The sequence below is a fragment of the Salmo salar genome, chromosome ssa09 (genome assembly GCF_905237065.1).
Source record: "Salmo salar chromosome ssa09, Ssal_v3.1, whole genome shotgun sequence".
In the NCBI taxonomy this organism is placed as follows: domain Eukaryota; kingdom Metazoa; phylum Chordata; class Actinopteri; order Salmoniformes; family Salmonidae; genus Salmo; species Salmo salar.
This window is the reverse complement of record NC_059450.1, coordinates 126409325-126422573: the sequence shown is the minus strand read 5'-3', so window position 1 is coordinate 126422573 and position 13249 is coordinate 126409325. Positions and strand designations below refer to the sequence as shown.

Genomic DNA, 13249 nt, shown 5'->3' with positions numbered 1-13249 from the left:
TTCTCTCTCTCTATCTCCCACCCCCTCTCTCTCTCTCTCTTTCTGGTTCGTAATCCTGCCAAGATGCAGTCAGGAGAAAGGAACTAATCACTGATCAGGATGTTAAGTGTAACAGAGATCAATGGTCAGGAGTTTAATACACAGAAAGATGGAGCGAATAGAGTGAAGGAGAGGTGGGGAGGGGTAGAGACTGAGCGTGAGAGGGGATAGGGAGAGAGGGAGAGGTTGTAGTGAGAGAAAGTGAGTGGTACTGTAGAGTTAAATTGAAATGTGTATAATTTCTGTCACTGCCCATATGGAATGTTGTTGTTTTTCTCATCGCATATTATGTTAAGCTAAACTGCCATCTATAGCTATATGTAGCCTGTTGCTTCCAGTAATCCTTAACAGATACTGTAATCTTAGATGGTGGATGAGGTACATTGTTATGTGTAACCAGACTGTATGTTTCCAATATAGATTCTGCTCATTATACATTCTGCTCATTCTTAATGCAGCTACTCACACGGAGACATCTGGCGCCTGGGTGATTGTGGGACCTAATCAAGAATCTGATTTGAAGATGGTTTTTAATCCAGAAAGAGATTGTAAATGAAAGTGTTATTCTGCTAATAGAAGCAGTGGCACTGCTATGCATACTAAACATTTCAGGTTAAAAAGTAGTTATTCTGTCTTTCATCCAACCAGCAGATCGTGATCAATTAAAGATACCCCATCACACTGTAAAAAAAGGCTTTGCACTGCACAACTTGTTATTTTCAACTTCAAGGTTTTGTTGATGATTAGACTCCCTGTGTCCTTGTTCTCTGCTCTCTCCTCTCTGCTGTCCTCTCACTAGTTTATAGGAGCACCCTAATTCCATTTTTGATGTCTCAAATGGCTCTGGTCAAAAGTAGTGCACTATATAGGGAATAGGGTGCTATTTAGGACACAACCCTGGAGTTTAGAATGCTGACATTCAGCTCTACTGCTGTACAGTACATCCAATGTACATCATGTTAACTTTCCTTGCCTCTGGCATACCTCAGGCTTACACAATGTACCTAGATTTCTGAATCTGATGAGTCTTTGACAACCCTCAAGTTCTTCTTACGTATAGTTTAAACAAACTTTCAAGCTAAATGTATACAAGGATACCTGTATACATTTTCTTCCATTGAGTTCTTAGCATTGATTATGCTGTAGCATGGTTGAGCCAGTTGAAGCGGTTAAAGTGGTGTGTGTAATGACTGGTATAATTACTCTAACAGTCTGACTGGCTATGTGAGTGAGAGGCTGAAAGCTTCATTTAGACAGGCATCCCAATTCTGATCTTTTTTCCACTAATTGTTATTTTGACCAATCACACCAGATCTTTTCACATCAGATCTTTTTCAGAGCTGATCTGATTGGTCGAAAAACCAATTAGTGAAAAAATATCAGAATTGGGCTGCCTGTTTAAACACAGCCTAAATGGCTAATCTGTGTCCATATTTACATCTCAAATGCCACTCTATTCCCTATTTAGTGCACTACTTTTGACCAGAGACTTTTAACCAGAGCACTAAATAGGGAATAGGGTGTCATTGGGGACGCATCCCATGTCTTCATCTATACCTCTCCTCCTCTCCTCTCTGAGCACAATGGCTGCAGATTACTAGGATGTAAAACTGTAATTAGTCTGCTACTTACTGTCTGTGAATGGAGGGAGGGATGGAGAGGTACTGTAGGAGAGAGAGATACAAAGATTCATGCATATCTCTCTCTATACCATAGCTTACTAGTGTGCCAATGTATTTGCAGTAAAAATGTTGAGGTTGTTTGCTCAATCCACAATGTAATGGAGAAGCTAGTTCTTAGTCAGAATCCTGGTTCTCTGGTGTAGAGAAGAAAGTAAATAAACATGATTGATCCGGTCCTGTTTTTATCCTAACTTCAACTGCAGTCTTCTCTGAAAATCAATTCCTCTCATTGAAAAGAAAGTTTTTGTCAAGATGTTAAATTCCACAGGAATACTTTCCCTGGGCCCTGTACTCTAGTACCAGACAGGTAGGTACACATTGGTGCCTTTTATAACAGAAAAATTACTACTGGTATCACGACTCAGGATATGACCCAGATGCGGACACGGTAGGCGGATAGTACAGTTCTCAGATGATTTATTGAAAACAGGCTCAGGGTCAGGGCATGGAAAACTAGGAAAATGGACTTGAGAAAAAGGAAGACGGGGAAGCACGCTGGTAAGACAAGACAAGACAAGACGAACTGGCAATAGACAAACAGAGAACACCGGTATAAATACACAGGGGATAATGTGAAGGTGGGCGACAGCTGGAGGGGGGTGGAGACAAGCACAAAGACAGGTGAAACAGATCAGGGTGTGACAACTGGAGCTGAGTTCTACCAAAATAGAATGAGTGATAAATAAATGAAAAGACAAAGCAGAGTAGCGAGGATAATACATGGGTGAGGAGAGGATAGAAGAAGAGAAGAGAAGATGGTGGGGTAGGGAGATGAGAGGACCTGTGCGTTTTGTTGGACCCAGGTAGTCTGTTCATTGTGCAACAGTGTGAACACGGTCTATATTTAGCAAGGGTTTGTTACTGTAAGCTCTGCTTTATAGAGGTCGGTTTTCTGAACAGCTTGGCCATTGAACCACATCAGATTGCTTATTACCCTCCCCCTCTCTCTCTCTCACGCGCTTTCGCTCTCTCTCTCTTTCGTTAGATCTGCTATTAGATCTTACCTTATTTCCTGCAGGCTTTGCCCTGTCAGTCCCAGTGATGGTACCTGGAGAGTTTCTGACCCTATTTTCTGCATGGCTGCTTCCATGCCCACCAGTCAGGATGCAGCCTCTGTACCATGTGTTCTCTGTGTTCGCGCTACTAGAGGCGACCAATTAATTGCCTGTTGAGCTTCAAGAATAGAAATATGGATTGTTGGTTGATCGGTAAGCCCCTTCCCTTCCACTTTCCAACCAACATGGGATTTTACATTACAACCCTTCGTATTTCTGAGCCTTTTGTAATACAATCACTGTCTCGTAGAGGAAAAGGCCACCTCTCTCTTACTGAACTGGCAATCATATCTGTTAATCTCATACTCCCTCTCCATCCCTTCCCTCCTCTCCCTCCCCTCCCTACACCTCTCCTCTCCAGCTGGTGGGGGGTGAGTTTGACCTGGAGCAGAACTTCATCATAGCGGCGGCAGAGAGCCTGGGCTGTATGGTAGAGCTGTTGGAGCACTGTGATGTGACCTGCCAGGCTGAGGTGTGGTCCATGTTCACAGCCATCCTCAGGAAGAGTGTCCGTAACCTCCAGACCAGCACTGAGGTGGGCCTCATAGAGCAGGTGCTGCTGAAGATGAGCTCCGTTGACGACATGATCGCAGGTAAAGGAACATACGCAAGCATGTACGCAAGCAGGCACACGCAAGCAGGCACACGCGCGCATGCACACAAACACACACACACACACACACAAAATAGTCCATAGAGCTTGTTCCATGGCCAGGTGCCTATAGTAAGCCCTTTAGTACAGTACCCACTGCAGCGTGCTAGGTGGATGGATGTGGATTAAGTTAATATTTTAAGCATATTGAAATTCCTCTGGCTTAAAGGAGAGGAAAGATTGAAAAGAGAAAATATCATTAGTCACAGTGTGTTTCATAATGAGACTGAATTGCAGTTTAGAGGAAAATTTAATTTCAGATGGCAAACTAAAGGCTTGGCACTTTTCAACTCTTTTTAATTCTATTGTGAAATATGAGGGCATGTTTCTATTGTGGATTTTTTACAATAAATAATTAACCCCTATCTGCCAGTGAGGAAATTGAAGTACCCACTCAACGTGTGTGTGTGTGTGTGTGTGTGTGTGTGTGTGTGTGTGTGTGTGTGTGTGTGTGTGTGTGTGTGTGTGTGTGTGTGTGTGTGTGTGTGTGTGTGTGTGTGTGTGTGTGTGTGTGTGTGTGTGTGTGTGTGTGTGTGTGTGTCTGTCTGTAGACCTGCTGGTGGATATGTTAGGAGTGCTGGCCAGCTACAGCATCACAGTGAAGGAGCTCAAACTGCTGTTCAGTATGCTGAGGGGAGACCGAGGACTCTGGGTAAGTTGTAGGAGTAGAGGACTCTGGGTAAGTCATGGGAGGAGAAGGAGAGGTTACAAGTTGGGGTTATAATAATCTGTTGTATGTGATGAACATGGCTCATGTACAATGTTCTCTCCATCTCATCCATACATCACTTCTTTCTCTCTTTCCTCATCTCTTCCCTCATTTCTTCTCTCTTCCCTTTATGTCCCTTCATGTCTCCTCTCTGTCTCTTCTCTCTCTCTATTCTCGCCATCTCTTCTCTCTCTCGTCTCGCCATCTCTTCTCTCTCTCCTCCCTCCATCTCTTCTCCTCTCTCCTACCACCATCTCTCCTCTTCAGCCGAGGCATGCAGTGAAGCTGCTGTCTGTTCTGAACCAGATGCCTCAGAGACACGGTCCAGACACTTTCTTCAACTTCCCCGGACGCAGTGCTGCGGTAAGACTTTACACGCTGGGCTGGGCTAGCCTGGTGATGTGGACATTCCCTCTTATTTTACACAAAAAAGTATGTTTTGTTTGTGTGATTAGGTGAATAAAGTTATACATCAACTGTACGTATCAGTCACTGTTCTATAATACGAGGAATCAGCTGTTTGGAATTGTAATTGATTATCTACCTAGCGCCTACCCTTTTCTGTTCTGATTGGTCAGATGTTCATTAATTGTTGTAAGTGAACAGGAAGCAGTTGAGTTGATGCATGGCTGTAGATATGGTCAGTTCATTATAAAGGGCACGTTCCTCTGCCCAGGGGTTGCTGATGCATGCCAGATCTTACAACGCCTGGATAGGTATTTTACGTATCAGCTAACCACATTATCACATAAAACAATTAATCCAAGATGGCGTAGCAGTCAGACGTCTTTGTCCTTAGTCTTGTCGTCTCCCATGTGTATATCTTTTTACATATTTTTCTTCGCATATCTTTTTTATATTTTTCTAAACCTCAACTTCAAAATAGTCTCCTGCAACCCGCCTCACCCAATGGGGTGTGGATCTGTTTTTTCTAAAGTATTTTTATTTACCTCGGAACCGGAATCCCCCAACAGAAGCGAGCCAGCTCACTAGCTACTAGCTAGTAGTCAGCTAACCACAGCTAGAGGTCAGCAACTAACCTTTAGCTCGCAAAGCTCTCCCCAGTTTGTACAACGCGATTCAAACCAGAGCATAACGGACCTATTTTCTCTCCATATCCCTGGATTCCTACCGCAAGCTCTGAACCTTTTCACCTGGATCATCGCAGCTAGCTAGCTGCAATCCGAGTGACTACTCCTGGCTAACGTCTGTCCCGAAGAAAGCACCAATTAACCTGGAGCTAGCCCATGCTAGGCCCATCTCCCGGCTAGCTGAAGAGGCCCATCAGCCACTCCTGTGCTACAATACCCGGACCCCTTCTACTGCCGGTACGGTGCACGGAGCCCTGCCGATCCTTCACGACTGGACTACCAACGTAATCTGCTTGAGGGGGTACTCAACTGGCCCCTACGTTGCGACGTCCCCTGAATGCCCATCTGCTACCCTGCTAGCCACGGCCCGCTAGCTGTCTAGAGCATATCGGACTGTTAGCTAATAGGCCCATCGGCCAATTTCTCGCGCCACTATACCTATTTTGCCAATTGGCCTGGGCCCCTTTTACTCAACGAAGCCCTGCTTATCCATCACGACTGGACTACCGATGTAATCTGGCCGAGGGTTTTTTCCAACAGGCCCCTCCGTCGCGACGTCCCCTGAATGCCCATCTGCTAGCCTGCTAGCAGCGGCCCGCTAGCTGTTTAGAGCATATTGGACTGTTAGCTGAATAGATCCATCGGCCAATTTCTTGGGCCACTATACCTATTTTGCCTATTGGACTTGGACCCCTCTGCTACTTGGAACCCTACTAATCCATCACGACTGGTCTATCGACGTCACCGCACATGGAGTCTCGACATCCCTCTAAGGTCCTTCTGCTAGCTTAATAGCCCCGACCTGCTAGCTGTCTGAATCGCAGTGTCTCCAGCCAGCCCAACCACTCACTGGACCCCTATGATCACTCGGCTACGCATGCCTCTCCCTAATATCAATATGCCTTGTCCATTACTGTCCTGGTTAGTGATTATTGTCTTATTTCACTGTAGAGCCTCTAGCCCTGCTCAATATGCCTTAACCAACCATTTAGTTCCACCTCCCACATATGAGGTGACATCACCTGGTTTAAACGTCTCTAGAGACAATATCTCTCTCATCATTACTCAATGCCTAGGTTTACCCCCAATGTACTCACATCCTACCATACCTTTGTCTGTACATTATGCCTTGAATCTATATCGCGCCCAGAAAACTGCTCCTTTTACTCTCTGTTCTGAATGTGCTAGACGACCAGTTTAGATAGCCTTTAGCCGTACCCTTATCCTACTCCTCCCCTGGTCCTCTGGTGATGTAGAGGTTAATCCAGGACCTGAAGTGCCTAGCTCCACTCCTACTTCTCAGGTGCTCTCATTTGTTGACTTCTGTAACCGTAAAAGCCTTGGTTCCATGCATGTTAAACAACTTCTTATGGGCAGGTGGGGTGGTAGTGTCCCACCTGGCCAACATCCAGTGAAATTGCAGAGCACCAAATTCAAAATACAGAAATACTCATAATAAACATTCATAAAATATACAAGTGTTATACATAGGCTTAAAGATAAACTTCTTGTTAATCCAGCCGCTGTGTCAGATTTCAAAAAGACTTTACGGCGAAAGCATACCATGCGATTATCTGAGAACAGCACCCCGCTTACAAAAGCATATAAACATATTTCAACCAAGTAAAGGAATTACAAAAGTCAGAAATGGCGATAAAATTAATCACTTACCTTTGATGATCTTCATATGTTTGCAGTCACAAGAGTCCATGATACACAATAAATGTTCGTTTTGTTCGATAAAGTCCCTCTTTATGTGCCAACAACTGTTTTGTTGACGGGTTTTCTTTCAGTAATCCACTGGCTCAAAGGTGGTCACGACATGCAGACGAAAACATCCTAATAGTACCTGTAAAGTGTATCGAAACATGTCAAACGATGTTTATAATTAGTCCTCAGGTTGTCTATTGTCTAAATAATTGATAATATTTCAACCGCACAATAGCGTCTTCAATAGAAAAGAAAAACAACGAACGGCGCGCAATCGGCCACGTGCTCAAAACAGCTCTGATTCATTTAGAGTCCACTGAAACAATGTTCTCATTCTTCCTCGTTTTTTAGAATATAAGCCTGAAACAATGTCTAAAGACTGTTGACATCTAGTGGAAGCCATAGGAACTGCAATTTGGGTCCTATCCAAATACATACTGTACAGGCATTCAATAGAAAAGTACCCACATCAAAAATATCCCACTTCCTGAATGGATTTTCCTCAGGTTTTCGCCTGCCATATCAGTTCTGTTATACTCACAGACATTATTTTAACAGTTTTGGAAACTGGGCCTGAGTAACAGGCAGTTTACTTTGGGTAGGTTTGTCATCCAAACTTCAAAATACTGCCTACTACCCAAGAGAGGTTAACATTAGAAGCCTCCTCACTAAGTTTGTTTTATTCACTGCATTAGCACACTCTGCCAACCCGGATGTCCTAGCCATGTTTGAATCCTGGCTTAGGAAGACCACCAAAAACCCTGACATTTCCATCCCAAACTATAACATTTTACGACAAGATAGAACTGCCAAAGGGGGCAGTGTTGCAATCTACTGCAGAGATAGCCTGCAGAGTTCTGTCTTACTATCCAGGTCTGTACCCAAACAATTCGAGCTTTTGCTTTTAAAAATCCACCTTTTCAGAAACAAGTCTCTCACCGTTGCCGCTTGCTATAGACCACCCTCTGCCCCCAGCTGTGCCCTGGACACCATATGTGAATTGATTGCCCCCCATCTATCTTCAGAGCTCGTGGTGCTACGTGACCTAAACTGGGACATGCTTAGCACCCCGGCCATCCTACAATCTAAGCTTGATGCCCTCAATCTCACACAAATTATCAATGAACTCACCATGTACAACCCCAAATCTGTAAACACGGGCACCCTCATAGATATCATCCTAACCAACTTGCCCTCCAAATACACCTCTGCTGTTTTCAACCAAGATCTCAGCGATTACTGCCTCATTGCCTGCATCCGTAATGGGTCTGCGGTCAAACGACCACCCCTCATCACTGTCAAAGGCTCCCTAAAACACTTCAGCGAGCAGGCCTTTCTAATCGACCTGGGCCGGGTATCCTGGAAGGGTATTGACCTCATCCCGTCAGTAGAGGATGCCTGGTTATTCTTTAAAAGTGCCTTCCTCACCATCTTAAATAAGCATGCCCCATTCAAAAAATGTAGAACCAGGAACAGATATAGCCCTTGGTTCTCTCCAGACCTGACTGCCCTTGACCAGCACAAAAACATCCTGTGGCGTTCTAGCATTTGCATCGAATAGCCCCCGTATATTCAGACACCCGCCAAGTTCGGGCCAACCTAAACTCAGAATTAGTATTAGAAATATTGTATTACCTTTGCTGATCTTTGTCAGAATGCACTCTCAGGACTGCTACTTCCACGAGAAATGTTGTTTTTGTTCGAAATAATCCATAGTTATGTCCAAATACCTCCGTTCGTGTGTTCAGGTCACTATCCAAAGGGTAACGTGTGAGCGCAATTCGAGACACAAAAAGTCAAAATGTTCCATTACCGTACTTAGAAGCATGTCAAACGCTGTTTAAAATCAATTTTTACGGTATTTTTTATGTAAAATTGCGATAATATTCCAACCAGACAACAGTGTATTCATTCAAGGAGGAAAAGAAAAAACAGCGTGCTCGCGGGAACGCGCATATCCAATCTCTTTGTCCTCAGGCAGACCACTCAGTAACTGAGCTCCTATACTCTGCCCACAGACAGGAGAAGGCTCAATCTACTTTCTGAAGGCTTTAGACAGCCAATGGAAGCCTTAGAAAGTGCAACGTAACAGCACAGATCCTGTAGTTTCGATAGAGAATCAAAAGAAGAACTACAATTCACAGACTTTCCACTTCCTGCTTGGAATTTTCTCAGGTTTTTGCCTGCCATATGAGTTCTGTTATACTCACAGACACCATTCAAACAGTTTTAGAAACGTCAGAGTGTTTTCTATCCAAATCTACTAATAATATGCATATTCTCATTTCTGGGCAAGAGTAGTAACCAGTTTAAATCGGGTCCGTTTTTTCATCCGGCCGTGAAAATACTGCCCCCTATCCATATCAGGTTAACTAACCTCCAGACGAGCTTCAATGTCATACAACTCTCCTTCCGTGGCCTCCAACTGCTCTTAAATGCAAGTAAAACTAAATGCATGCTCTTCAACCGATCGCTGCCCGCACCTGCCCGCCCGTCCAGCATCACTACTCTGGACGGTTCTGACTTAGAATATGTGGACAACTACAAATACCTAGGTGTCTGGTTAGACTGTAAACTCTCCTTCCAGACTCACATTAAGCATCTCCAATCCAAAATTAAATCTAGATTCGGCTTCCTATTTCACAACAAAGCATCCTTCACTCATGCTGCCAAACATACCCTCGTAAAACAGACCGTCCTACCGATCTTCGACTTCGGCGATGTCATTTACAAAATAGCCTCCAACACTCTACTCAACAAATTGGATGCAGTCTATCACAGTGCCATCCGTTTTGTTACCAAAGCCCCATATACTACCCACTACTGCGACCTGTACGCTCTCGTTGGCTGGCCCTCGCTTCATACTCGTCGCCAAACCCACTGGCTCCAGGTCATCTGCAAGTCTCTGCTAGGTAAAGCCCCGCCTTATCTCAGCTCACTGGTCACCATAGCAGCACCCACCCATAGCACGAGCTCCAGCAGGTATATCTCACTGGTCACCCCCAAAGCCAATTCCTCCTTTGGCCGCCTTTCCTTCCAGTTCTCTGCTGCCAATGACTGGAACGAACTGCAAAAATCACTGAAGCTGGAGACTCATAGCTCCCTCACTAGCTTTAAGCACTAGCTGTCAGAGCAGCTCACAGATCACTGCACCTGTACATAGCCCATCTGTAAATTGCCCATTCAACTACCTCATCCTCATACTGTATTTATTTATTTATCTTGCTCCTTTGCACCCCAGTATCTCTACTTGCACATTCATCTTCTGCACATCTACCATTCCAGTGTTTAATTGCTATATTGTAATTACTTCCCCACCATGGCCTATTTATTGCCTTACCTCCCTTATCCTACCTCACTTGCACACACTGTATATAGACTTTTTGTACGGTATTATTGACTGTATGTTTGTTTATTCCATGTGTAACTCTGTTGTTGTATGTGTCGAACTGCTTTGCTTTATCTTGGCCAGGTCACAGTTGTAAATGAGAACTATCCTACCAGGTTAAAAAAAGGTAAAATAAAAAATATGGTAAAGCAGTCTGGTGCCTGACTGCACTGTCAATGACGTGGTATGCAACCATTGGTTGATGCATGCAATGTCTAAGCAGGGGAACGGCTCCTAATTCTGCAAAATAGTAATTAGTCTCCATCCAGTGTTTGTCTTCATAGAGTCATCCATCTAAAGAACCATCACACGATATCAGTATGTTTGTTACTTTATTTGGTTTAGAGATAACACTTCCTCTGGAGTCTATGATAAGTCTCTCTCTCTCTCGCTCTCGCTCTCGCTCTCTCTAGGCCATAGCGCTGCCTCCCATTGCTAAGTGGCCTTACCAGAACGGCTTCACTCTCAACACCTGGTTCAGAATGGACCCTCTAAACAACATCAATGTAGACAAAGACAAACCATATCTCTACTGGTGAGTAGTAGACATATAAACCATATCTCTACTGGTGAGTAGTAGACATATAAACCATATCTCTACTGGTGAGTAGACAAAGACAAACCATATCTCTACTGGTGAGTAGTAGACATATAAACCATATCTCTACTGGTGAGTAGTAGACATATAAACCATATCTCTACTGGTGAGTAGTAGACATATAAACCATATCTCTACTGGTGAGTAGTAGACATATAAACCATATCTCTACTGGTGAGTAGTAGACATATAAACCATATCTCTACTGGTGAGTAGTAGACATATAAACCATATCTCTACTGGTGAGTAGACAAAGACAAACCATATCTCTACTGGTGAGTAGTAGACATATAAACCATATCTCTACTGGTGAGTAGTAGACATATAAACCATATCTCTACTGGTGAGTAGTAGACATATAAACCATATCTCTACTGGTGAGTAGTAGACATATAAACCATATCTCTACTGGTGAGTAGTAGACATATAAACCATATCTCTACTGGTGAGTAGTAGACATATAAACCATATCTCTACTGGTGAGTAGACATATAAACCATATCTCTGCTGGTGAGTAGTAGACATATAAACCATATCTCTGCTGGTGAGTAGTACATATAAACCATATCTCTACTGGTGAGTAGTAGACATATAAACCATATCTCTACTGATCAGTATCATTAGCAAAGCCAACCTGGTTGAAACCTCTGAGATCTAAGCTGTTGTCCTTTTCACCAGTACCCAAACAGTCCCCCCACCTGTTGCACTGACCCACTGGGCAAAAACTGGTTCAATCGACATTGTTTGTACATCATTTCAACAAAACAATTCAATGTGATGACGTTGAATCAACATGGACAACTGATTGGATTTGCAAAAAGTAATTAACGTAAGAGAATTTAATATTTTATCCACCCAACTTTTAACCTAAATCCAAAGATTTGTGTTGTTGTTGAATTCAGTTAGTTGACCACTCAAATGCAAATCAAAACTAGACGTTGAACTGACGTCTGCCCAGTGGGGACCCAGTAACTTTAGTGTTTGACCTCTGACCTTCCCTCTAAATCAGTAAGCAGATTATGACCACAAGTTGTATTACATTTCATCCACTTTTCAAGGTTTCAAGTTTATAAGCAGCTCTGTCTGAGGACTCCATTCCTCCTGATGATGTAGTGCAGTATAAAGGAGGAATGAGTTCTGATTAAGGTGATTAAAACCAGCCCAGGTCTGAACTGTGGAGGCTGGTACAAGCTTGGGTGTGTGTGTGTACAGGCTGGGATCAGAGGCAGGCTGCAGAGGGAGGTACAGAAACAGGGTATATGGGCTGTAAGGGGGAGGTACAATGGTAACGACTATTAATTTAGACTCTAATGTCTGGCCACCACAGTCCACGTCTGGTGGTGCATTGTGGGTAATTAACAGAGAGATCAATAGCCTCAAGAGAAGAGTTTATTAACCACTACTCCAGATAGATAGGGAGAGGAGTCCCTAGAGAGGAGGAGAGGAGGGGAGGGGAGAGGAGACGAGTGGAGCAGGGGAGAGGAGAGTAGAGGACTGGAGAGGAGTATAAGGAGGGGAGGGAGGAGATGAAAGGGAGAGGAGAGTAGTGGAGAGGAACAGCCTGGAACAATGAGAGAGGGAGTGGGAGAGAATGTGAGAGGAATTGGGAGAGAATGTGAGAGGGAGTGGAAGAGAGAGGGCGAGGTAAAGAGAGTAATGACCAGAGTGGAAAAGTTCTCATTAATTAGTCAGAAACAGACACAATAGTTACTCTCATTATCCTTCTGCTGTGGATTGTGTTTGGTTGACATAAACCTGATAGATACATGATAATCATTACTTCAGTGAGAGAAGGCATCATTTTTCCTGAGTATCTACAATGTGAAACATCAAGTCGAGGGAGCCAATCTGAAATTAGAAATGTAATGTTCGCACCTCATCATTTTGATACTGTTTCTTTTGCAGCTTTCGCACCAGTAAAGGAATCGGCTACTCTGCACATTTCGTGGGCAACTGTCTGATCGTGACATCGCTGAAGTCTAAAGGCAAAGGCTTCCAGCACTGTGTCAAATATGACTTTCAACCTAGGAAGGTAAGAGATGCTTTAAATCAAATTCTATTGGTCACATACACATGGTTAGCAGATGTTATTGCGAGTGTAGCGAAATGCTTGTGCTTCTAGTTCCGACAGTGCAGCAATATCAACAAGTAATCTAACAATTCCACAACAACTACCTAATACACACAAATCTAAGTAAAGGAATAGAATAAGAATATGTACATATAAATACATGGATGAGCAATGACCGAGTGGTATAGGCAAGATGCAATAGATGGTATAGAATACAGTATATACATATGAGATGAGTAATGCAAGTTTATATA

At 43.6% G+C, this 13249-nt stretch overlaps 1 protein-coding gene across 2 annotated transcripts in view; it reads left to right on the top strand.

Moving 5' to 3' along the window:
- The window catches only part of LOC106612894 (neurobeachin), a 301033-nt gene that overhangs the window by 56774 nt on the left and 231010 nt on the right, over positions 1-13249 (top strand). For both annotated transcript variants that reach the window (XM_045724516.1, XM_045724515.1), the window contains exons 2-6: positions 3138-3369; positions 3980-4080; positions 4405-4500; positions 10740-10861; positions 12830-12956. In XM_045724516.1, coding sequence (XP_045580472.1) covers positions 3138-3369; positions 3980-4080; positions 4405-4500; positions 10740-10861; positions 12830-12956 — 678 coding nt within the window. The remainder of the gene's footprint in view (positions 1-3137; positions 3370-3979; positions 4081-4404; positions 4501-10739; positions 10862-12829; positions 12957-13249) is intronic.